The sequence below is a fragment of the Neofelis nebulosa genome, chromosome 12, assembly GCF_028018385.1.
Source record: "Neofelis nebulosa isolate mNeoNeb1 chromosome 12, mNeoNeb1.pri, whole genome shotgun sequence".
NCBI classification, from domain to species: Eukaryota; Metazoa; Chordata; class Mammalia; order Carnivora; family Felidae; genus Neofelis; species Neofelis nebulosa.
In genome coordinates this window covers 68417317-68444641 of record NC_080793.1, presented here as the reverse complement: position 1 = coordinate 68444641, position 27325 = coordinate 68417317, and the positions used below count along the sequence as shown (strand labels likewise).

Here is a 27325-nt window from a genome sequence, read left to right as displayed (position 1 = left end):
TTACAGGTTGAAATTCTGATTTTATTTCAAAATGATAAATAAACCGAGGCATAGTTCTGGCCACGTACTACTTCTGGAAGGGCTTGTGGAGTTAGAGAAACAGTTCCAGGAGGGCTCCAGTCAGACCCCAAAATGACACCAACCAAATTTGTGATTGGCAGAGACGGCCTCTTTCATGTTCAGGGAGTTTTAAAAGTTCTCCACCCTAATTTCGGAGTATCATAAAAAGTAAAAAGCACTTCTATATTTTGTCACTTTTCATTTGAAAATGTTTTTAGCAGCAAACAGGACTATTCGTTTCCCTTACTTCATTTGTAGGAGCATAGTAATTTTATGTCAACTTAAAATTAGAGAGGGGGAAAAAAACCAAAGCCCTTCAGTGGCGCTGCATACCCCGGAAGGCTCACACAAATATGTACTCGTGTTCGCGTCATCACTTCTACAAATATCAATGAAATCGGCTTGTAAATCGTAGTAAATACAGTAGTAGCAGTTCACACATATTTGATATGCTTTCACACAAGGATTCAGTAAACAACAATAAATATAATCTCCCCTCTTCAAAACAAAAAAGGGATTTATAGATGGAAAAGAAGGGGTAATTTACTAGGGGTTTATCAGCACACCAGTTTTAGTGTGCTCCGAAAGAATTAAAAACCATGAAATTGTATTCACTGAATACTGGCCCACAATTATGCTTTTTTTTTTTTTTTTTTTAAACCTGGCTTAAAAAAAAAAAAAATAAAACCTGGCTTAAATACATATGTCATGGCTTTCTCTTAAAATCCTTATATCTATGGGGATTTGTAGACTCTATTAATTTTTTTTTCCTCATTAACAATTTCATTAAGTTAAAAAAAAAAAAAATCTGACATTTCCCTAGAGTATTAAGTAGAAGCCTGATCTACACTGCTGTGTCCTGTGAAATGAACCTAATTTCAAAGAGAATGGGACCGCCTGAGTGGCCATTTAGAGTGCTGCATTTTCCTTCCCTCATGATTCCTGCTGGGTCCTCTTCGCTGAGGCTTTTCCCTGAGTCATATATTTACTGGAAAGGCTACCTAGAGGGGGGGAAAAAACAAAACCCAACATAAATAAAACAAGCCTCACTTTATCACAAAAGCCATAAGATTACTTCTTATTATTCATTATTTACAGAAACTTTTCACACTGGCATCGGTCACTTGTTTTGGATTGAGTGAGTAGGGCTAGGTATAAAAAGGGCACATATGGAACGTGATCAATTAAACACACACCTAGTCAAAATTCTTTCTAAAGGTAGGCAAGTTGCTAGAGTGACATCATTCTAATACAGTGGCGTGTTCATTACGTCCATATTGGTGCAGAAGGTCAGTGGACTTTTCAAAACCCCTGCTTTGCATAGATCAGTGTCTTCATTTCCAACCACACAGAACAGATTGCAAAAAACTCTTCAGTTAGAAATAAATATCTTGCATCACTACTTTGTGGATATGAACCTGTGGATGGTCACATTCTAGCAATAACTTACGGATGTAAAAAGGAAAAAAGAACATTTATTATATTTACAGGAGAAGGACAGAAATGTAGATTACTAATTAAAACCATACTACAGAACAGTTAATAAGTCTTGTTCTGGAGCATAAACAAATGGATCAATGAAACAAGAAAACTGAAAATTCTTAAGTGATTACATATAAGAAAGTAGTATATGCCAAGGGTCGCATTTTTAACCAATGAGGTAAAGTATGGATTGTTCAATAACTGGTCCTGTGTCAAATAAGTTATTTTGGGAGAAAGGGGGCTTAGGTATCTTTCTTACAATATATCCTTCTTCTCCACACAATTCCAAATGAATTAAATTTGAGAATTAAATAGAAGAGAGTCAAAGTGTAAGAAGTAGTGAATATTTACATAATTTTGGGGTGGGGAAGTTTCCTAAGCTTTACCTATGAAAAAGGCTTGCTATGCTTACTACTAAAGAATTTACAAGTCAGTAGGGAAAAGATGAACACCAACATACAGCTGGGAAAATGAAAAGCAATTTTGGGAAGAGGAAAAAAAAAAGCAGGAGTATATATAACAAACATTCAGTATCATTGGGTGATCAAAGAAATGCAAATTAAAATAATTTTTGATCACCAAATTGAAGGAAGATCAGAAGGACAGAGAGGTGGGTAGGAATTTTGCTAAATGAATAGTCATAGAAACCTAATAATAACTTAAGTATGCAAATAACTTAAATGTCCAAAACTTGTGATATGGCTAATGGAATATGAGGTATGCATAGGACAATTAATAACATAAAAAGTTATAAAACCACATGAATAGTATTTTCATAAACATGAAAAATTAAAAACAAATGAAAAATCCTATCAATCATGTTTGGTGCCTCATTTTCCTTATCTGTAAAATGTGGGCCCTTACACCTATCTGCATTGGGATTATTGTGAAGAATAGATCAATTAATACAGATAAAACAACTAAACAGTACCCGGTACACAGAAAGTACTCAATAAATGTTAGCCATTATTAGTACATTGGTAGAAAAAGATGGGAAGACTTTACTTCCAAAACCTAAATAGTAGTTATGCTCTAGAATTAGGTATAAATGGCTCTTTTTTCTTTATTTTGCTTAACTATCTACATTTTCTAAGGTAAACATATTAAGTATGCAAATAGAAATTTATGCCCCACAGAAGCAAACTTTTCAAAGCATAGCATCTAGATGATCAACTTATAGTGAAAAATGAGTGCTATCAGGAAGAAGCAAAGCATTCTCCTGTGGTATTTATACCCTAGAGTATCTACAGGCAACAAATCTTTGATATTCTGAACCGCCCAAAGTATCTAGGATCGACTTTTCATTCAAGGGACAAAAAGTTTATTATCACTACACCTCATACTGTACGTACAATCCAGATGGGTTAAAGATCTAAACAGAAAAAATAAAGTTTTAAAGGTATTGGAAGAAAATATAGATGGATATCTTATAAGGGAAGAATTTCTTGAAAAAAAATTTTTTTTAATGTTTTATTTTTGAGAGACAGAACACGAGCAGGGAAGGAAGGGGCAGAGAGAGAGGGAGACACAGAATCCGAAGCAGGCTCTAGGCGTTCGAACCCATGAACTGTGAGATCATGACCTGAGCCAAAGTTGGACGCTTAACTGACTGAGCCACCCAGGTGCCCGAGGAAGAATTTCTTAAAGATGACCCTAAAATCACTGAGCCACATGACCATGAAAACTAATCATGTAAAGTCAATCATTTGATTATCTTAAAATTTAAAACTCTGGAATGGCAACAGAGCCAAGTAGAAAGACAAGATATACTAGAGGAAGATACATAGAATGTATATAATAAAGGAGCAGTATTCAGAATAAATGAAGAACACTTACAAATTAATAAGGAAACAATAATGCAACAGGAAAATGGGCAAATGATAGGAACAGAGACTTCACAGAAGAACTCCAACTGGTCAGCAAACAAGTAAGATGGGCTAATGATATGAACAGGCAATTCACAGAAGAATAACTCCAACTGCTTAATAAACAAAAACATCACCACAGTCTAGAAAATATACATGAGAACACCACCAAAGTATTTTTCACCTATCAGGGATGCTGGTGGGAGTGGCAATTATTTCAACCAATAATTGACCATATCTAACTAAACTGAAAATGCACATATGTAATGACTCAACAGTTTGACTTCTAGGTATAAAAACTATAGAATCGCTCATATATGCTCAAGGAGACTCAGAAAAGAATGTTCACTACAGCACTGTTTATAGTAACAAAAAAACAAATGCAACCTAGATGCTCATGTGCTAGGTAATGTATAAAATATTCTGTATTCATACATGGAATACTGGAAAGAAAATAAAACTAAATGTATAAATAGCAATATATATTAATTTCAAAATTACTTCATTAAACAGATATGAAAAAGCAGGTTGTAGAACATTCTTATTACACAGTATAATACATCATTTAAATTAAAAAAATCACCAAGGACACATTCGTTAAAGGCTACATATGCAAGTTTAGAAAAGAACTGGAAGAACATCTGAATGCATAACAGATGCCTCTGGGGTGGAGGGGACACGATGCATGGAGTGGGTATGGGATGGTAGTCAAAGGGGACTTGTACCATCTTAATGATCTTTTATTAAAAAAAAGATTGAAAAGAAAATGTGAAAAAAATAAAGTCCATTCTCTAATAGATGGCTTATATCTGTATCTTTACATTTCCTCCAAAATGTTCACAAACTACTCTTTTCTATGAATAGTACTAACAGTCTTATTACTACATCCCCTATATATAAAAATAAATCTCCTGAAACCTGAAGAAATTTCATATAAAGAATGTGCATGTAAAAACGTAAAACCACTAGAAATAAAACGTGGATGAACTTTCATGTAATGAGGGGCAAGAACAAGAAATTTACAAAACTATAAGCATGACTTGAAAGGACCTAAAAGTTGGCTAGATGGAACTACTAAACCAAACAAGCAAGTGACTACGTGGCAAAATGAATCATAAATGAGGCTGAAAGAATAATAAACTGGGATGGTAGCGGTGAAGGATAGAACATGTGACAAAACATGTATGGCTTTCTACGTGGAAAGAGCTAAAAAACAAAGATGAATACCCTAATTGAAAAACACAGAGACAGAAACATGAAGAAATACAAATGAAAACATGAAAAATATGAGCCTTCAATGGAGGATACAAGCCAATTGGCAAAAGGGGCTGTTGCCATGACGTGAGGGTAGGGGAAACAGGCTGTCAGGGACTCCCTGGGATTGTCAATAATCCTGTTTTGGCATTGCTGGCATCATTGTGAAAATGTGCATACTTTTTAACCTATCGCTCTTCTGACTAGGAATTTATCCTGAGGAAGTAACTAGGCAAATGTGCCTGATAGAGTTTTATATAAACAGTGGTCTTGAAACTCGGGCATGTGTATTACTGAGCCAATGGAACAGGACAAGAGGGCAGGGAGCTTGAGGGGACTTGACGGCAGTGTTCCAAGGTTCTGGGCTGGTTCTCAGGAGGCACACCTGTCTTTCATTCACAGTTCTTCTCCTACTTTAAAAAAGAGTGGCATGTCTCCTACTCATCCAAATATTAATGTGGTATGTGGATCTGGGGTAATGAAATGCTGGTATCTGTGGTCAGGGTGAATGCTTCTAATAAAAACCCCAAATTTTTAGCTTTCATAAAATTACATTGATAGCTGTGATCATCAAAAATTACTTCCTGATGCTACATTACTATGTAATTTTTGGGCATTTAGTTAAAAAAAAATGACAATAACTGAGTGGCACTGTTGTAAAACAGCTTCCATTCCCTGAAAAAGTATCTGTTATTTTTAGTATCCTATCATAAAGACTACTAAGGTTTCTCGACGGTTGCCAACTATAAAAACAAAAGATTCAGGAAAAAAAAAATGGTTAAGGAACATCGTTTCATTCCTGCAATAAGTAGTATTGATCCAACAATACATGAATGCATGGAGAAGTCCCATCTATCTCACTGAATGGCCACCACATTTGGTATGTGAATATAAAAATTTTGGGGGGCACCTGAGTGGCTCAGTTAGTTGAGCATCCGACTCTTGATTTCAGCTCAGGTCATGATCTCACAGTCATGGGATCAAGCCCTGTGTCGGGCTCCGCACAGAGCATGGAGCCTGCTTAAAATTCTCTCTCTCTGCCCCATCTCTGACTTGTGCAAAAAAAAAAACAACAACAAAAAACAGTTTTTTCACCCATAAAAAGGTCATTTTTAATGAAAATTTGTTAACATTTGATCAATTATATATTCTAATGCAAAACTCAATTTAGAAATTTTCATACTTTGACAAAAATCATAACGACCCAATGTATGTATAAATATTTTTGTTACAGATGAGTAGGATAGGTTGATTAATAAAATGCTTGAATTTTAATCTTTTTTTCTAGGATCTTAATAAAAAAATTTTTTTTACGTTTATTTATTATTTTTGAGAGAGCGTGTGGCAGAGACAAAGGGGGACAGAGGATCCGAAGCAGGCTATGCGCTGACAGCAGAGAAGCACGATGTGGGTCTTGAACTCATGAACCGCAGATCATGACCTAGGCTGAGAGGTCAGAGGCTTAACTGACGGAGCCACCCAGGCGCCCCTTAAAATTTTATTTTTAAGGAATCTCTATATTCAACATGGGGCTTGAACTTATAACCCTGAGATCAAGAGTCGCATGCTCTACCGACTGAGTCACCTGGGTGCTCCTAAAATGCTTGAAATATATATGATAAAAATATACCACCTTAAGATGGAAGTAAAACAAAGGAATTCAAGGAGGAAAGTAAAATGATATAAAATTTCTGCCTGTTAAACAGCTGTAAATGAATAGTAGCTCATATGAAAAAGCATATTAATTTCATTTGAAACATTTAAGGCTAATTGAGAAGTTTTATTTTAAAATGTCAATATTTATTTTAAAAGACCCCAGGCGTTATACTTTGCAATTCTAATGAAAAATTTAGATATCAACTTAAAAATATATGAGATGTATGGGCTTTCTCCATTTTGGGGGAAGAATATGAAAGCAAAAAAAGTCCTGGAAGACACGGACATACCAAATATTTGAAACTAGCTAGTCCATTAATAAGGAATGATTAAATAAATAATGGTATATTTACATACTGGAATATCAAAAAGGGTATCAAAAAGAATGATCTGTACTCAATAATAAGGTCTCCCCATATTGTTTACAAAGGTACTTCTGTTATTTTATTTTTTAAGAGATTTTGTTTTTAAGTAATCTCTACACCCAACTTGGGACTTGAATTTACAACTCTGTGATCGAGAGTCACATGCTCTACTGACTGAGCCAGCCAGGTGCCCTTATCATAAAGAACCCCCCCCTTTTTTTTTTTCAGTAGGCTTTTAAATTCTGGTCAAGGAAAAAAGTTATACTAGTATATATACATCATTATGAGGGATAAAAGATACCACCAATCTCTTACAACATCTCCAGTTTTTAAGATTTCAAACCATGAGATTAAAATGGAATAAATGAAGAGACAGATGTAGTTTCTTTTTGTTGAAATGTAATTTTCTTTGCAAAATAGGGGAGGATTAAGGAATAGAAAAATGTTAGTTTTTTGAGATTCTCATACTGAATAAATTGTTACATGTAAACCAGAGTAATTCACTTAAGCATAAAAATCAGTTGATGGCTATGGTTCTACAACCTCCACGTACTCCTGTTTTTTTTTTGTTAAAAACTTCCATTATACATTTGTCCTCTAAGTTAGAAGAGGTAAGTAACAGTGGGGCAGGTTTTGTTTACAACAGTAGCAAGGCAGTGATAACTTGAGGGATAATATGTGCCAGATGCTGTGTGAAGGGCTTTCTGTAGATGAAATTAATCCTTACAATTGCCCTGTGAGGTGTTAACCCCAATTTATGAATAAGGAAACTGAGGCACAGAGGTTCAGTAAGCCAGCAAATGGTTGGGCTGTACTTCAAACTCAAATATGTCTGACCTGAAAGCTCATATTCTTGACCATTCTCCCACTTAGTTTTCCTTGTTCTTTCAAAATGTGTACACCTCTTATCAATAAGACTCACGGGACATCTAAGGCATTGTGGCAGCTGTGTGTGTGAGGCGGGGGGGAGTCACAGTGAAGAACACGGGAATTCACTGAACTGTCTATCCACCGCTCTTCCCATTTGGGAGTTAAGAATTCTATACAGCCTAGTAGAAAGGAATGGAAAGTCAGGAAAGAGAACTTGGCCGAGTGCTTATTATGGGCTGGGTGTTTGAATCTCAGGGTCTGATGGGCTAAATGGTGCCGTCAGCACTGATAGACGAGACGTCTGGAGCCCAGAAAAGCCGGGCTCTTGCCTACGGCCAATAAGGCTAATAGGAGAGAACAGGGGCTGTCCTACCAGCAGCTCGCTGGGGGGCTACCCGTGCACCACACATTCAGCACTGTGGAAAAGAGCAGCTCTGGGGAGATTTAATACTACTTACAGTCGAGATATATTTCAGATTTATAATATAGATAATTTGGGTAAATATACTGTGGGTAAATTTGACAAGTCTTAATAGCTATCATATACTTACTTGAAGAGTTCAATTAAGATCGATTTTAACCACCCATTAATGTTTTCTTTTCTTTTTTTTTCTGGTATGAAGTAGACATATTTATTGTAATAATTTTTCTTCTGTAGCAAATGCAAGTTTTAAGTTTTACAGTTGCTCAAAATGTTTATAAATATGCAAGTCTTATGCAGAAGATAATTACAGTAATCCTTATTGTGAACTGGTAATGCCATTTCCAGGTATATGTCCGGATGTCCAACATCTGTATTCTTCCCCCACTTACAAACAATTTATAAAATCAGAATAAACTTCTACATTCAAGATGTGTAAAAACCTTCAGCAGGAGCTATGCTGACGGATGCAGTGTAGGAGCATTGATGCAATCACCATCCCTACAAACTTCTGCGCTGCTTGCTACACACAGGTGCTGTCCTAAGTGCTTTCACATGGATTTCTCAACATCCCTACAAGTCAGGGATGATTATCCCCTTGTAACAGATGAGGAAACTGAGTCAAGTAGAGGCTAAGCAGGTTTTTCAAGATCACAGAGCTAGAAATCACACCTTGCAATCTGCCTGTCGAGGTGATGTTCTTCAACACCCTGACCTGAGCAAAAGGAGCATCTTGATGAAGCAAGGATCGGTATTTTTCCTATGTGTAATGTTCTGGAAGTATCTGTTCAAGGCTGAATCTCGTAAAAACAACATTCTTTTGGCTTGTTTACATATGGTAACTCTGTGACCCTTAAACTCTCGCAGGATCTATGGGAAGTGATCCCACAAACGGCAGTGGGTCTGTTTCCCACATCTGGCTTTCAGAGGCTGCTTGTCACCCTCCTCCTCTGTCCTTCGTGGTTGCTCTCACTGTCCATCAAATTGGCTCATGACAGGGCCCCGTTCCCATTTCACTTCTGTTTGATTTTGGAGGTTTCCCACTAGAACTCTTCTTGTTTTTACATCCATGCATTCCACTGAGAACAATTACATCTTCCCTGGAAACAGCTGCTCCTGCGTTTTCTCATAGAGCCTCCTGAGTCCTTTACCTTTTCGCACACCATTCCCCTTTTAGGTAAGGGGAGTAATTCTCTCAAGATTTCTGGTTCTTTCTCTTTGAATCACCTGACCTCTGTACCAACCTAACGCCCATTCCTCTTAAACTGTGATCGTAAAGAGATTTGAGGTCACTTCACATGTTTTCTACAATCATTACACAAAACAGACCAAAAAAAACAACAAACAAAAAACAAAAAACACAAACCCTAAAATTCACATGGCATAAAAAGAAATGCCTAATCCTATTATTGTATATACTTGAGATACTTCATCTCCATCCTGACAGAAATGGAAGTAGCTAAATAATTTCATTATTCCATTTATTTTTCTCTTGTTAACAACATTCCAAGTAGAGACAACCAAACACTCCTTGTCTGGAACTCTCTTTGCTTTCCCAGGGTGGGGTCACTGCGCCCCAGCTTATTTCAGGCTGGGTGGGTGGGCGCAGGGAGGCACTCTCTCTACCGCGGGGGCTCAGAAGGCTGCCCCGGAATCGGGAGCGCTATTTCTCAGTGACGGTAGAGACAGCTTGGTCTCTTCACATTCTAACTAACACAGCCACTCTCCAATCTAAAAACAGTGTGCCCACATTACACATACAACATATATGGACCGAGCATAAAATACAGAGTTGCTTTACACTGCATACAAAAATGTCGTTATATCAATGAAGTTTTAAAATTTCAGAAACTATATAATCAAGTTAAAAAGACTACACATGCTCTATTTGCCTATACAATTTCCCTTCTTTAAATCTACTTTATTGAAACACACACACACACACACACACACACACACACGGCAAAGTTATTAAGAGGGTCTTCAGGCCAGAACTCAGAATATTTGTATCAAGTTTAAAGTTTCATCCCTTCTTACTAAAAAAAGCTAAAAAAGTGTCTCAGTATATTAAAGTTACTTTGTTTTTCCTCCCACCACCCCTCAATTTCTCCCCTTCCCTTTCAGGATCAAAAGCATACTTGAACACCAGAAAGGCCTTCAGAGCCTCCTGATCTTGCCGTCCTTTGAGCATCTGTCCACAGGCCTGGCAGGCCGGAAAGGATGCTGGGAGGTCTGGTTGCCCAGACTGGTTCCAGCGCTTCTCACCAGAAATCCCTGCAATCAGGTTTTTGTCCTCTCCACTCCAGAGGCAGGGCTCTTTTCCAACTCACTCGTGACTTCTGCACTGCCACATGCAATGCTTACTGATCAGTCTACACTGCCCCAGACTTCCCAGCAGCAGCACCCACACATGGCCAAGCCCTTCTCTGAGGCCCCTTTTCCACTGGACTCCAGAAGCAGGCTCACTTGTTCCCTCACTGACCGTCTTCTGTCAGTCTCCTTTGTTTATTTTGAGCCTCTAAATGCTTTTCTCTTTTTGTTCTGTGTTTACCTCGGAGGCGATCCCACTCCTACCCAGGCCTTCAAATACTATCTCTGCCCTGACAATACTCAAGTCTCTATCTTCAGCCTAGGCCTCTGCTCTGAACGCCCAGCTCATACATCTCATTGGCTACCTGGCATCTCTACTCAAACACCAGCGGCCAAATTTACATGGCTAAGGCTGGACTCTTTGTCCCCAAATCTGTTCTTCCTCTTTCTCTGCACAGGAAGTCCCACTTCTGGTCTTCTAGTTGCTCAGGCCAAAAATCGTAGTGTCATCTCGGGTGCATTCTGTCCTATGCAATCATCCAACCCAGCAACAGACCATGTTGGCACGACCTTCAGAATATCCAGAGCGTGACCAGTCCTCGAGTCCCCTGCTGCTTCCACCTGAGTGTGAGCCAGTGTCAGCTCTCCCCTAAGCTCCAGCAGGAGCCTCCTCGTGGCTCTGTTGCCACCCTCACCTCTGCCCAGCAGACTTTTACAACGGGAACCTTTGCCATCAGAATTCCCACAATCCCGCCTGTGCTCCAAAGCCTCCAAAAGCTGTCCATCTCGTGGAGAGAAAGAAAGCCATCCCTGCCAGCGCTCAAGGCACCTCATGATCCAGATCCATCTACTCTGACCTCGCCTACCACCCCTCCTTGCTCACGTCACTCAGTGACACGGGGGGACAATGTGGTTTTCGTTCTGTGGTAACAGTCTAACTCCAACTTCCCCTAACTTGCCCCTCTTTTTATTTCTTTGTGTAAATGTTACTTCATCAGAGATGCCACAGTCCTATCCAGCATTCCCTTCCCCTTCCCTGCTTTGTGTTTCTTAGCACCTGTTGCCATAGGGAATATTTACGCCTCTCTTCTGACAAGGATGTGGAGTAAATGAGAGAAGAGGCTGGTCCACTGCTGTATTGTCAGTGTTGAGGCCCATATTCTGTGCTTAGAGGCTGGGTGGTAGGGGGGTGGTGGCTTAATCACTATTTGTTGAAGGAATGAATAAATGATGCAGCCGAGAGAAGGAGGGGGGTGGGGGGAGAGAGAGAGAGAGAGAGAGAGACAGAGACAGAGACAGAGAGAGACTCTGAGGAGTTCAGGCCAACAATTTCTCTTTCCTTACTTTTGTGTGTGGTAGATAGTCTCATGAGGAGAACATACTGCTGACAAGACAGTGGCAATTTCAAATCAGAAACAAAAAGCGTGGAAGAGGAACAAATAATTAAAGGCTATGGTTCTTACTTAGGGATGATATAGGAACCACCTTAGAGCACAGGCTCAAGCCTAACCACTGAAGGGTGGGGGGAGGGCAGCTGTATTTGTAAAAGTTCCCCAAGTGATTCTGACATCCAGTCCCTGTTAAAACCACATACTCAAAGGAAGCATCTCAAAAGGCATGTGGTAAACTATGCAATAAATAAAATAACACACATTTGTTTTTGTTTTTGTTTTAAACCCACATACCTGACTGGGGACTCAAAAATATGGTTGTTTTTTGTTTCTTTTTGTCTTCATGTAAAAGCACTGCCTAAAAAATGAAATAGACTGGTTTACAAAATCGAAAGGAAGAGCATCTGAAACAGCCTTAAAACTGTAACCATATCCAGAGAGGGCTGAAATTAGGCGTGTGGAAGGCAGAACTCTGCAAGTTAATTGAAAAGCAAGACAGAGACTCAGGAGCCCTGGAAGCGCCCCTGCCATCGGCACACAGCAAGCCTCACCACACGCGGCACGGGGGTGCTGAGGGAGGAGCCAGGAGCGTTAGCCAGAAGGAAGAGGCCAGGGCCTGGGGCGCCCAGCACCTCACCGAGGGCTAGCACTCGGGAAGTGCGCGCTGACAGACAGATGAGCCAAGGGCTTCCTGCTCAGGTCTGAGCTAGGTTTACCTGAGCAAATGTGCCAGTTGGTCTCAAGGGACTAGGTGGAGAAGGGGATCCAAACACACAATCTGATTTAGACATACCTGAGGAAAAAATTAGCACTTTTTGTTCTCACTGTAAAATGAAAGCAGTAGCTCTGTTTTCAAACTTTCACAGAACATTTTTCTGTGGATGTGACAGAAGTTCCCACTGAGTATACTGTGTGGACAAAATAACGTATTTGAAGAAACGAGAGGGGGCAGCATAATTTTCGGACAGCAAGAAGCAACTGATTTACTCTGAGTTGCTGCTGGAGGAAACGCCCCGTTCTCTACTCCCACTCCCCACTTCCTATCTACCCATCCCTGCCCCGGGATCCCCCTGGCTCTCCTTGACTTGCTGCTACTGCCCCTGCAGCCTTCCAGAAGCACCGCTCTACCTGGAGAACTTCACTAGTAGACAACGTAGAACTTGCTACCAACTGGGAGGAAGAAACCCATCAAAGCTGGGGGGATGCAGGGGCATCCCTTCACCTCTGAGTTGTACCCAAGAGGAGCATGATGATAATGTGCTTCGTGCTACTAGTAAACACACACCGCCCGTTCTTCAGAAGGGTCTACAAAAATAACTGGTCGAACTTCATTACGTCTTATCTATGCATTTCCAGTTTCCTCATCTGTAAACTGGGGTTATCGATACCGCGTCTCATGGGGCTGGGGAGAAAATCAGAAGAGACTGCCCGCATAAAGTACTTAAAATAGTGCCTGACTGAGTGAACGTTAGCTATGGCTATTATTTTGATTTCTTTTAAATAGATTTACTCTTATAAAAGATCTGGTCTATGTAGCACATCAGGGCACAACGAGTTTGAATTTAAATTTGTCTGAGTTCCTTAGAAGCAGGGCAAGCTGTAACTTCCATAAACACTGAAGTCCTATTTTAAAACCAATAATTAAATAATTTAAAAATATACTTTCCATATAAAGCTCCTTTAAAAAAAAATAAGTGCTCTAAAAATCTTGTCTTTAAAAAAAGAGACACTATATTGCTGCTATGATATAATAAAACGGAAGAGAGGTACGAGTATTCCAGGGACAATGACCGTAGAGTACTTTAAGGGAATTGTCAGCAGTGCTGACTTTTTTCCACTGTCCAAACACGTATGTAATTGAGGACAAACATGAAAGGTTACTACTTTAATCTAGAAAATGACTTCCCCGGGTTTCTCTTCTATGCCAATCAGATACCATCCACTCTCTCAGGTTTGTTCGGAGAAACAAAGTGAGGGTGTGTAAACCGCTCTGTAAATCCTAACTTTTTATACGTACACAGAAGGTACCCCCACTGCTAACAGTCTGTTAAAAAGATGCCCAGAGTGGACACTTTACCCATTTAATAGAAAGGGTCAATGCAGATCCAACAACTCAAAGGGACAAGAAGTATGGGTGATTTTCAAGTATGGACTGGTCATCTATCTTTCCTCATCCTAAGAATAACTCTGCTTGCTGCAGGAAAGTATTAAAACAGTCACGTCCTCCTCTCTTCCGCGGTTAGAACCACCAGTCGCCGTGTAACAGAGTTCCTTTCAGTGCCTTTTCTAGGCATGTGCATGTACACAGGTAAAGAGAAGTACAAGTGGCTCACTATCCACAGCTTGGGGTCCTGACAGGATTCTGCTGTGCCTCCCCCACGGCCAATCAGTGCTTCCACTTCCAAAGTGCACCTACTGAGAAGTGAAGCTCAAGCGGTGGCATGTTTTCTGGTCACTCAGGCTAGGGTTTCTAGGCACTGGGGATGATTGGGTTTTCCATTCACCGATCATCTTAGAAAAGTCAACCAAATGACTTTTATATGCCTCTAAATGAAACCGGGAATACGTTTAAGACATCTAGAGGGTCAGGGTTAAAGGAGAGGGAGGGTTCACTTTCTTCAAAACGAAATCTTCCTCAGTAAGTAGGTGTGTTAAAGAAATATATGTATCTAAAATAGTAAAGGACTTTAAAAGAGAGATTTCCCTTGAGATGCGAGGGCAAACATCGAGGTATGACCGGTATCCATACCTGGAGAGCCTTTAAATTGCGGGCATTCCTTTTTAATGTGCCCTTCTCTTCCACAAATAAAACAACGTTTTTCTCGTAAGTCTTTGTCATCCTGCCTCTTCCATTTTTCCACTGGTGGCCTGAGGATTTTCTCTCTGCCCAGGTCGACAGCTGTCCTCACTGGCTTGGCTTTCTGAGGCGTGCACTGCACGGGCTTCTCTTCTTTTGTCAACACATCCCTCTCTGTGTGCTTGTTCTGAATGTCTTTGTCCTCTTTGCTCCTCTTCTCTTTGTTCTCAGGGTATCTTTGGTTCAGGGTATCTTCCTGATCACGCCGCCGCCTCACTCTAGAAGATGATATAACACCAGTAGGAAAAATCTAGACAGAGACCTGACCAAATATTAAGAGCACTCCAGGTTTGGGAGATGACCAGAAACAGAAAGTGTCAGAGGGAAAAACAAGAATTTAACAAATGTAAGTCCGTCTGCTCTATCAAGAAGCAACCTCGGGGTGATGGTGTAGGTTTTCTTTTTGATTTTCACAGTTACTCTAGTGCCATAAAACCAGGGTTTGCAGTTAGTGGAACTCCCTGGTTTAGTATCCTACTGTGATACGGATGTGATGAAACTCGAATGATCCTTGGGGTGATTTCTCGAAATTCTGCGGCCCATTCTTTACTAGGCACTAGAAATTTAAGCCATGGAAGTTCCAGTTCACAAGGAAACAGGGGTTAGGAGATTCATGTTCTTAAAACGTTAAAAACATTTCTTTCTTGTCGTATCAGTGATCAGTGACTGTTATCTCAATAAAAAACCAAAGTACTAAATAAGAGCCTCAAATTCTAGATGGTGCCTTATTTTAAGTAGCATGTTTTTTAAATGAGTATTGTTGTCCAGCTAAGACCACACCACCCAAAACAACAGTTCGTCCCAAGCAAGCAACCCAAACCTCCCCCCTCCCCGACCCTCCTGCAAACATCACCAGAAGCATGGTGACCAAAGTGAGCGGCTTCGCCATGGCAATTATTAAGGGTTAAACTGCATACAAGTGAAGGGTCCTATCTGGCAATAAACTGTAGATGAGTCTGGTACAGCCCAGTTCCTGTACAAATGGAAGTGTCACTGATGTCCTGAAAGAACTCATTTCACTTTTCTCCTCTCTTCTTTCACCCCTGTTGGAGAGGCCGGTGACCGAATGGCTGAGTAACAACTGGGGCAGTGACCAAAATGAGGAAAGGGGACCAGGCCTGGAAGACTGTTATCTGGAAACTCGAGGGACTTCTGGTCATCCGTGCTTAAAGGCGTGTTTTAAATCACTTCATATTCATTGCAAAAAATCATTTATCTGAGAACTGCTGGATTTAACACAAGTTTATTTTCTGTTACAACAGAACCTCATTTAAAAATTGGTACAATAAGAAAGTAAAACAGAACCACCCCTTTTGAACACGGACTTACTTTCTCCTCATAGGACAATCCTTCATGAAGTGTCCAATTTTCCCACAAATTCGGCAACATCTATCATTTGGTGCCAGCTCTCCTTCAGTTAGCACTTCTGGATCAAAAAAGTATTCCTAGCAGAACATACATATAGAAAACTATGAACGATTAATGTGAGGTCAAAACACAACTACTAACCAGGTATCGATCGGAAAACTTCTTTTGAATAACGATTACTATACTGCTTAGGGACAGTTTTACCTAAATTTCATGTTGGTTTATTCCTTTTCATCCTGCGGCCCACAGTTTCACCCTAACCATAAAGGGAGCCTGTTTTTCTAGGACATTTCTACACGAGAGCATCACACATGCCCGTGAGTCAGCTTCCCCAGGACACGGGGGAAGCTGCAGCCAGCTACGAAGGCTTCGCTTTCTCATAAAATGAAAAGGCTAGAACCCAATAAATTGAGGATTAGGATTTGCATTACACAGACTACATAGAGCAAAACAAAGGAGCCATGTGTTGTTGCTTTGTTTTGTTGTGGCTTTGGAGAAACATATCAGAAGGAAGGAAAGAATGGCTGCAGTGAAGCCTCCTTGCCACTGAAATTAAGGTGAGGACCAGAAGGGAGCACAGGCATCACCTGAGAGCCTGTAAGAAATCCAAGTCTTGGGCCCTACCCCAGATCTCCTGGATTAGAATCCCCAAGGACAAAACCCCCAAGAAGATCTGCTGGATCAAGTTTCAGAAGCCTTGGCGTAGAGGGCAGCCATGGCATATCTAGCCAAAACGAGACGCACAGACACGATCCAATGCTGAGGATACCCCCATACTCTTAATACACTCATATGCTTCAGGCTCATTTAAAAAGTCTTTATAAAGAAAATTAGTGAAGGAAAAAAATAATTTTATTTTTAACAGAAAACCCTCTAGTTTTTGCTCACTGAAGGGAATTTTTGTGCAATTGGCTTTGTTTTTAATGAGTCTGGTCCCATAAAAATCTTGAGTATCAGGTGATAGGACACCAGCGAGCTTGCCAGCACAAGTGACACTCTCTCTCCTGGTCCCACTAAGAGATGCATTACTCTCAAGTAGACTGAAGGATCTAGACTTCATATGAGCAGGTGGAAGACCCTTAGCTGTGTGCGAGCTGGGCTTGGCACAGGCTGGCACGGAGCTGAATGCTGCTGGAACAGCAGTGCCATCTATGTGCGTTTCCAAGGAAAAGCAGCAGCGCCAAAAGGCCTATTTTCCCACCCAAATTCCACGTGTGGCTGTTTCTCCCTGTTCTCCTGATAAATGGCCTCAGAACTGGGAATGTTTAGAAAAAGGTTTTAGGGATTACTTTGTATTGCAACTGTTTATCCTGGCTAGCTTTGCCAGACTTTCAAGAGTATTTATTACTGGAGTCATGTGTACAAATTAGGTGCTTAATAAAGGCTTTTCCTTTTTATTTATTTTTCAAATAAACTTAAAAAAAATTTTTTTTAATGTTTATTCACTTCTGGGAGAGAGACAAAGCATGCGTGGGGAAGAGGCAGAGAGAGAGGGAGACAAAGAATCTGAAGCAGGCTCCAGGCTCTGACCTATCAGCACAGAGCCTGATGTGGGGCTCGAACTCACGAACCATGAGATCGTGACCTGAGCTGAAGTCAGATGCTTAACCAACTGAGCCACCCAGGTGCCCTAATAAAGGCTTTTAGAATCGTTTTTTGGTATTTCCAATGGACACTTACCATTTTTGACGGGTAGTCCTTCGGAAATCCTTTGACTGGAATACCAAACACTCTTCTACCATTAATAAATGCTTTCATTATAAAATTTGTCACTGAGAAGAAAAGAGTTAAAAGTGCTCAGTTAGATGGATTAAAAGGAAAAGGGACCACATTAACATTTATAAACAAAGCAACTTACTTTTCCTCGATAATCCAGCTCCAAGATTGTGATTCAAATCAAAGGGATCTACATAAAAACAAATTAATGAGAACAAAAAAGATAATGAAATAGGAAATGCCACTATTCATACATACATTAATGTGTGCATAAAAGACAGAGGAAGTATTACATACTTTATCATTAATAAAAGTACAGTTGACCCTTGAACAATGTGTGGGATAGGAGCACCAACCCCCTACACGGTCAGAATTCCACACATATTTAGAGTCCCGCAACACTTACTACTAATAGCCTACACTTGACCACAGCCTTCCCTATAACATAGTTGATTAACATATATTTTATATACGTATTATATACTACATCCTTATAATAAAGTAAGCTAAAACAAAGAATATGTCGGGGCACTTGGGTGGCTCAGTGGGTTAAGCATCCAACTCTTGGTTTCGGCTCGGGTCATGATCTCATGGTTTGTGAATTTGAGCCCTATGTCGGGCTCTGTGCTGACAGGTGTGGAACCTGTTTGGGATTCTCTTTCCCCCTCTCTCCCTGCCCCTCCCCTGCTCGCTCACTCGCTCTGTCTCAAAATAAATAAATAAATTAAAAAAAAAAAGAAAACATTAAGAAAATCATAAGAGAAAATATATCTACAGTACTGTACTGTATTTATTGAAAAAAACTCACATTTAAGTGGACCCACGCAGTCAAACTCAAGTTGTTCAAGAGTCAACTGTGTTAAATGACTTCCTTTCTAGTGAGTTTCAAATGTGTAATACAGCTAAGTAATATATATATATTCCTAAATATAAGTCAAGTGTTATCTTGAAAGTGTCCATCAGAAAAGAAGGTGTTACTTTATGTTTGATTCTGTATAGACTCCTTCCTATTATGAGGAGTTGCTTCACTTTAAACAACAAAATATTGTTTGGAGAAGACCTATTAATTGAATATTATCTAAGGGTGCTAGTTTGGGAGGTATATAGAGGTCACAAATAGACCTAAAACATTTTAGCACTGGATGTTCCTGCTAACTAACAAGCATTTTAAGGATCACATCAGTCATCCTGGAGATCATAAAACACAAGATAAATTAAGACACACACACACACACACACACACACACACACCCCTGCCCTATGCTACTCAGACCTCAATTTTTAGTAAAAGCTTCATGAAGGACTCCCATATGATCTTAAATGTGTGCATCTTAAATGCACTAGGTAGCTGTATATATATATGTTGGGTTCTGGAATATTATTTATTAGATGACCCAGAAAGTGGTAGGAAAGATGGGAAAAAATGCTGATGTCAAAGATTTATTTCAGATCTGAATAAATTTGTTCATGAAATAAATGGAGGTAAAGCACTATTTCTAATTTAAAATACTATTTTATGTATGATTTAAAACATACATACATAATAATTCATGCTTTGAATGTTTAATTATTTCCAATAAATGCCTAAAAATATTCAAGAAAAGCAATGGAAAAAAAAACCCCAACCCTTTTTGGGGATTATTAAGAAAATGGAGGACTGCATGCATACAATATATACAAAAAGAATAAAGATGGGGTATCTGGGTGGCTCAGCTGGTTAAGTATCCAACTCTTGGATTTCAGCTCAGGTCACGATCTCATGCTTCAAGAGATGGAACCCCATGTTGGGCTCTGCACTGACAGCGTGGAGCCTGCTTGGGATTCATTCATTCTCTCTCTCTCTCTCTCTCTCTCTCTCTCTCTTTCTCTCTGGCCCTCCTCCATTCTTTTTCTCTCTCAAAATAAATAAACATTAAAAAAAATCTTTGAAAAGGAGTAAAGAAGTAAAATGAGGCATCTTTCTGGTTGTCTGTTATGCTTTTTTAAAAAATTTTTAATTTTTTTAATTTTTTATTTTTTTAAATTATTATTATTTATCTGTTATGCTTTTAATGTGCAATAAATGGGGCACACCATTCGGGATAAAGACTCAGTAGCACATTACTGGAGTACAGAAGCCTTCACTCAGTTTGACCCTACACTAACAACTGCTTTCAGAAGGTTACCTTCCTAGTAGGTCTGGTCACATTTTCTTCTGGTAACCTGTACATGTATTTTTGGTTGTTGCTTAATGTAGCAGAGATACTATAATATTAAGCTACTGTACAGTAAAAAACATCACTGTCACCACCACCCCTGAAATTCCTCCATTCTAGAAGAGCTGGTTAAAAATCTTCCTTCTAAGGGTGCCTGGGTAGCTCAGTTGATTAAGCATCTGGCTCTTGATTTCAGCTCAGGTCATGATCTCATAGTTTCATGGGTCCGAGCCCCAAATCGGGCTCTGCGCTGGTGGTGCAGGGGGCCGCTTGGGATTTTCCCTCTTTCTTTGCCCCTCCTCCACTCACGTGCTCACATGCATACTCTTTCTCTCTCAAAATAAATAAATTTTTAAAAAAGTCTTCTTTCTAACTTAGCCTATGGTTCATCTGAAAGGAATGCAAAAATGAGAAGATAATGAGACTTCAAAAATTAAAAACAATATATGAACAATTGGAGACGGTAAGGACCCACTGTGATAATGGAAAGGTTTAAGACAAAGTTCTGTTTTTGACATACGACATCCTAAAAAGTTAAAGTCATATCTAAAGCCACAGTGATCTGAATTTAATTTTACAAATGTTCACAGTATCTTAATACTGCCAATAGGCAGAAGTAATGACGGAAACATAACCTAAAGTAACATACATGATTTAACGAATATAAGTGTATTTCGAAAAAAATAAAAAAGATTAAAACCAATAAAATATTTTTTAAGCCATTTCTCAGTTCAGTTTTAAACACTTAAACTCCCTTTTGACCCTAAAATTAAAATCCCACAAACTGGAGGGGTGCCTGGGTGGCTCAATCAGTTAAGTGTCCAACTCTTGGTTTTGGCCTTAGGTCATGATCCTGCAGTTGTGGGATCGAGTCCCATGTTGGGCTCCGTGCTGAATGTGGATGCTGCCTGGGATTCTCTTTCCTTCCCTCTGTCCCTCTCCCCCACTCATTCTCACTCACTCTCTCTCTCAAATTAAACAAACAAACAAACAAAATATAGTAAACAATTGACTACAAACATACATGGCCCACGGATCCTTGCATTCAGCATGGGCAAAAGAAATGCCAAAGTTTACATATAATTACGTGTAGGTAAACCCCTTCATCAATAAATAGCAAATAAGGATCTTGAAAATTCAATTAGTGCCCACTTTTCAAACCCTCAATTCAGAAGGTGTTAAAAGTCCCACTCTCTCTTTCTGTTTTTTTTTTATTAATTTTTTTTTTTTTTTTTTTTTTTAATGTTTTTTATTTATTTTTGGGACAGACAGAGACAGAGCATGAACGGGGGAGGGGCAGAGAGAGAGGGAGACACAGAATCGGAAACAGGCTCCAGGCTCTGAGCCATCAGCCCAGAGCCTGACGCGGGGCTCGAACTCACGGACCGCGAGATCGTGACCTGGCTGAAGTCGGACGCTTAACCGACTGCGCCACCCAGGCGCCCCTCTTTCTGTTTTTTTTAAGTTTATTATTTATTTTGAGAGAGAGAAAAAAGAGAGAGAGAGAGAGAGCGTGAATGCACAGCAGGGTAGGAACAGAGAGAGGGAGAGAGAGAGAATCCCAAGCAGGCTCTGAGCTGTCAGCACAGAGCCTGATGCAGGGCTCAAACCCACGAACCGTGAGATCATGACCCGAGCTGAAATCAGGAGTCATATTAATCAATTGAGCTACCCAGGTGCCCCAAAAGTCCCACTCTTTTAAAGCTGCCTTATCTCTATTGCAAACTTATTCTCCAGTAAGTGTTCAACAAAAGTCAAAGATATGTCATGGTCAAAAGAGTTCTGAAGTGGGGAGAAGCCCCACAGGAGGACACCAGTCATTTAAAAATGTTTTTTTTTTTTTTTTTTTAATTTTTTTCCTAGTGCTTATTTATTCTGGGGTGGGGGACGGTGGGGGGGGAGAGAGAGAGAGAGAGAGAGAGAGAGAGAGAGACTGAACATGCAGGGGAGGGGCAGAGTGAGAGAGGGACACAGAATCCGAAGCAGGCTCCAGGCTCTGAGCTGTCAGCACAGAGCCCAATGAGGGGCTCGAACTCACAAGCCGTGAGATCATGACCTGAGCTGAAGTTGGATGCCCAACTGACTGAGCCACCAGGCACCCTTAAAAATAACTCTTCATCCTGGAAACAGACAAGTGTGCTGATGTGGACAGTAACAGAATGGCAGTGCTGCACATCCCAGCTGGTGGCTCCGTGCCGTTCTCTGCAGGGATGGAGAACGATGCCCTCCTAGTTCAAACTCTATATTCTATTCGATTTTAAGCTTCATTTTATTTGTACCTTCAATTACAATGTATTTTGAGGTCCACTGTTTCTTAAAAGTTGTAAGCAGACTTTTTCTCCTGATGCTAATAACATGTTCTTTAAAATCAAATTCTTCTGTGTAGAATCGAAGAAGTCCCAACCATAGCTGCCCAACAGATTCTGTATTTTTCCCATATTCTGGCCAATAGGTGGGCTAGAAATAGAAGGGAACAGAGATATCATGCTCTATAGTAAAGTGTTAATATCTATCTTCATTTGTATCTTAGGGAGTAAGTTTGGACTTATTAACTGGAATTTAAATACATAAAAATATAATTCTGTAACTTTTCTTTCACATTTTAAAATACCATTTTCATGACTTTATTAATCTCTACCCTGTGACCTGGAGATAGGGAAAGCTCAGGGTTTTAAATGTCAAACCCCAGAGTGCATGTTTGTGGAAGAATCTGGAAATAGATTTTAAGAGCCTTGATGATGCCTGGGTTATTAGATCTTTGAACTCAAAGAAAGTCTTTCCAAACTGTTTGCAGAAAACCACTTAGCAAATATTTGTTCATTTGGAATAAAGCTACATAGCCATTTGGAATTAACAGGCATTAAAGAAATCCTACATATAGTCCCTGGAAACTCACCTGACTTAATTAAAATGTTTTCATTTTTATTAAAATGAAAATGTTTTCAACTTCCAAGAAGACATCTATATATGCTAGTTTTTTTACTATCATAACATAAATAAATATAACAAGTGAAAACATAGTTGTTGACCATTACAGCACAGCATAGTACAGCTAACTTTTAGTCAAGGATGTAAAAAAATCTTTACTCTTAAAATACGTACCAGTTCATCTATTTGATCAAAAAAATAAATATTCCAGCCATCAACAAATATTTCAGGTTTCTTTTCACCTTTGTATATCTGAAATTAATTTTTAAACTATTAGTATGGATTACAAATTTAATGCATTGATACAAAAACTTGTAGGAAAATAGTTAAAAATTTAACTACAGAATCACAGAATATTAGAGAAGGAAGAGGGCTCAAAGATCACCCAGGTTTACAGATGAGAAACACAATTTCTTTTACTAATACCTCTTGAAGGACAGGAATGACTGGTGGATTCCTCTGCTGGAGAAAATATAGCACCATAAGCGTGTATGCGTATGACGATAAGCTGCCTCTAGAAGCATCACCAATATCACACATCTAGAGGGAAGGAAAATGAGGAACAGATCACCAATGTTTCCTGCTAAATTTGCAGCTATTCTACCATCACTAAAAGGAAAATGCTTCTATTGGGCATTAACAAAAAAGTTACATTTTCAAATGCCAAAGACCAACCAAAAGGACATCAAAAACAAAAACCCCCAACCATCAGCCACTAGCAAGATTAGATTATTGTATGTAAAACTTAAGACAACAAAATTTTAGCTTGCCACAGCAGGGTTCCCAAACTAGTTAAAAGAAGCATTTAACATGGCTATCATTCTCTAAAAAACATAGACATGTTTTCAACTAAGTTTGAAGATGCAACGAAATTTCTAATGAATCACAACAGGAGGCATACTCACCTTTGTAAACACTTTCATGGTATAGCATAAATATTTCACTCTGGGATCGATGGCTGAATAAGCAGATAAGAGCCTTGTGTTATGAAGGGCCTGTTAAAAGGAAAATTGTAAGTTACCAAATAGAAGAAAAAAGTTTAAACTGGAATATTCTGAAAAGGTTTACAGCGTAATTCACTTTAGATTGAAGACATTTAGACTGACACGAGTATTTTCCCCCAAAGATGAGCTTCATTAACTTACTAAATACTAAGAATTATACATGACATCTGAGCTCATGACTTCCATGTTAATATGTCCTTAGTCTGAACATTTCTAGAAATAAGGGCTATTAAAATAATTCCATCTATGTAGACGTAAGGATCCCCCACTTCACCCTGGCATTATTTAAACTGAATGCCCGTAGTATCCAGAGAAGGTCCGGAAAGCCCTGCAGGAAACAAAGTATGAGACCAAAAACACACACACAGTCCAAAATTAAAACAAAATTCAAGCCAAACAAGAAGCACCTGCCACTCGGACCTCAAAATAAATAAATACTATCTTAACTCTCTGTTAAGAGAGTTTGCCAGGCAAAAGGCAAACACTCCTAATGAAAACAACGAATAAGATCAAAGGAATGGCTTAATTTTACTTGCTATTTTGTAAATTATGAGTCATTCGTTCCCTTTCATCTCCCTGAAGAAAAGTCCTGGGGAAAATCTTACCAGTGTGTTATACAAGCTGATGTCCACCTCCAGACCACTTCTCAAATGGAAGAACTTTACAATTGGCACCTTTGCTGTTGTAATAGGCAAGATGTTTCTAAGACCTAGGTTAGGAATAAGAGAGTACTGTTAAATACAGCAGCTGGGGCCATAAGCGGTTCTTATGTTAATATCCCAAAATAAGACGATGTAAACCGAACTCTGGCTAGTTTCACTGCAGTCACTAGGACTACTCGATTCTGTTACTAAACATCTGGGAAGACTCTTCTGGCAAAGTTTGTATTTGTTAAACACATTGATATCTGAAGTACAAGGATGAATGAGGTAGCCGCTGTCTTCCAGGAATTCACCGGATCATGTGCACGTGTATAGGGCTGTCAGTCTGATAAACACCAGAACAGAAGAAACTACTACAGAGTCTAGACTACTCGGGCCCTATCTATTCTCTCCATGTGACTCTATCTAATACAGAGAAAAGCCTACAGGGTGATCCTCTGAATCCTCAAAACAAAAGTTACGTATCATGGAGCTAGAAGACAGTAAAAGAACAGAATCAACTTCAATAGGAGAGGAGTGAATTGCCTGAACCAGGCTTTGAAAAAGGAGAGCAACAGGTTAAAAACAGAGGCGGGTGAGGGGATTTAGGAGGCAAGGAAAAAAAAAAAAAGCACATAAGGACAGGGCAAATGCCTAAAGCAGAAAGGATGTTCGAGAACTTCCATGGGATCGTGAAGGCTATTGAGTCGACTTGACGGAAAGGAATGAGTGATAGGAGATGGGGTAGAAACCAGGAAGGGCCCAAACAGAGAACATATATATCCTGCTAAGAATTATCCTTAGAGGCAAATAGATACCAATGAACTGTATAAGTTGGGAAGAATCACTGGCCATATCTATTCGGACAATGCCCCTGGCTATGGACAGACTGGAGGTACCCGGAATGGAGGCAGAGTGACCATTATAAAAAAATGATCTGGACCTGAACTACCATGGTGGCACAGAGATGCAGAGAAGCAGCAAGACAGGCTTGAGAGCAGGTGTACCTGGATGGGCTGGGGAAGTGGAAGCGGTGGGGGGGTGGGGGATAAGCGAGAAGGAATCGCTGTTAAGAGCAAGAGCTACTGGTTTCTGAACTCCTAGGATCCTTCACAAACATTACCTCCTAAGACTAATCACCTTCACCCAACAGATTGAAAGACAAAGCCCCAGAGAAAGTAACTTGCTTAGGAATATGCAGCTAGTGGGGCACCTGGGTGGCTCAGTTGGCTAGGCATCCGACTCTTGATTTCAGCTCAGGTCACGATCTCAGGGTTCATGAGATCGAGTATGGAGTCAGGCTGATGGCATACAGCCTGCTTCGGATTCTCGCTCTTCCTTGCTCTCTGCCCCTCCCCTACTCGCTACTCTCTCTCTCTCAAAATAAATAAACATTAAATTAAAAAAAAAAAAAAGGAATATGCAGCTAGTGAGCTGCAGAGCCGAGATTCATGTGTGGGTGTGACCAACTCCAAATTTCTACTGAACCTATTCTAGGACAAATGAATGATCACTTGACCCATTTTGGTGGGTCCAAGGATGTCAATGTCAACGACCAAGAAAGTGGATTCAGAAGGAAGAGCGGGTTGCAGCAGAAGGAAGGCAGTAAAGAGAAAGAGGAGCTCATTCTGAGATGGAGTTTGAGGTTTTTCTCAAAAAGGTAAATGGCAATATCTAGAGGGCAGATGCATAGTGATCCAGAGCTCAGGGAAAAAGTATGTATATGACAGAAGAAATTACAGAAAAATACATCTGTGTGGGAGACAGAGGAGGTCTAACTTACATTGACGTTCGAATCTGCTGAACACCTGGCGTATGCTAGACGCCGTACTTAAATGTACGACACCTTTCTTAACCTTAAATCCCATTATTGCTGATCTACTGTGAAGATGAGGAACGGAGCACTTTCAGTGAGGCTGAGTGTCTTTCCAGGCACACACAGCCAATAAGTGGGGAGCCAAGGTTTAAAAGCAGAGAATCTGATTCCAGAACCCCCACCAACTATTCTGTTACCCTGCCTCTAAATTAGATAGCCTTTTACTGCATTTCCTTCCCATTCTAGAATTTGACACTAGCCTGTCCCATTACCAGCCTGTCCTCTAGGATTCATCCACAGCACATCATCCTGGTTCTTGTCAGTCCAAGGGCTCCTTTTTCAGTGTCCTTTCTTAATTTCTACCCACAGAAATTAAGGCCTAGTCCTTAACTTCACTCAAATGATCCCTTAGAATTGTCTTATTCTTCGTCTTTCTTTCTTCAAGGATTTCAATACAAAACTGTTTTCTTCTGTTCTTCAGTCCTGACTGACAACTCTTTATTTCCAATTGCTTGCTGGACTCTTAGAAATTAAACCTTTATGGCAAACTAAACACCTCCACATGGCGTTCTCTGCAAATGTCCCCATTTCCCAAGTATCCAGACATTAGCCTGAACTCTTAGTTCTTACTTGTAGGTACCAAATCTAGGAAACTTCCCCTTGGGAATCTCTCCTATCCTTTTCATTTTAGTTATGGTCCTTCTAACCTGAATTCACTTAGGTTATACCTGCCCTGGGAGACTCTACCAGTTGCCTAAAAAGCTTAGTTTTTATTGGGTTGCTCTTCTCTTGAAGAAACTTCACTGGTTTCCAAATATCTGTGGGCTTTCCTTTATATAGTAATAGTAACCACTTGAAACTCCTCTCTAAATATATTGATCTTCCCACTGTCGACACTCCAAAATATACTACAGCAACGCTCACGTTCAGGTGCACGTCCTGTTAGGAGTGACTTCTCTTTTATCCTTTTTGAATCATATTCATCATCCCCTGAGATCAGAATAAACCCAACTCTTACATGAATCTCCCCTATGCAACTCTTGCCCAGAACTTCTCTCCCCTTAGAGCTTACCAAACACTTACTGCAGCTTCTGACTCATTCTGAAAAATGAATACTACCTTACAC

At 39.8% G+C, this 27325-nt stretch overlaps 1 protein-coding gene across 6 annotated transcripts in view; it reads right to left on the bottom strand.

Moving 5' to 3' along the window:
* The window catches only part of TUT7 (terminal uridylyl transferase 7), a 61774-nt gene continuing 34449 nt past the window's right edge, over window positions 1-27325 (bottom strand). For 4 of the 6 annotated variants that reach the window (XM_058695545.1, XM_058695546.1, XM_058695547.1 and 1 more), the window contains exons 18-29: window positions 24348-24451; window positions 23644-23733; window positions 23165-23278; window positions 22913-22990; window positions 22090-22267; window positions 17758-17805; window positions 17580-17671; window positions 15861-15976; window positions 14424-14749; window positions 12391-12467; window positions 11969-12032; window positions 1-1061 (exon numbers count right to left, since the gene is read on the bottom strand). In XM_058695545.1, the coding sequence (XP_058551528.1) occupies window positions 994-1061; window positions 11969-12032; window positions 12391-12467; window positions 14424-14749; window positions 15861-15976; window positions 17580-17671; window positions 17758-17805; window positions 22090-22267; window positions 22913-22990; window positions 23165-23278; window positions 23644-23733; window positions 24348-24451 (1355 nt within the window). In that variant the 3' untranslated portion in view covers window positions 1-993. The remainder of the gene's footprint in view (window positions 1062-11968; window positions 12033-12390; window positions 12468-14423; window positions 14750-15860; window positions 15977-17579; window positions 17672-17757; window positions 17806-22089; window positions 22268-22912; window positions 22991-23164; window positions 23279-23643; window positions 23734-24347; window positions 24452-27325) is intronic. The other 2 variants (XM_058695550.1, XM_058695549.1) reach the window with 2 other exon arrangements.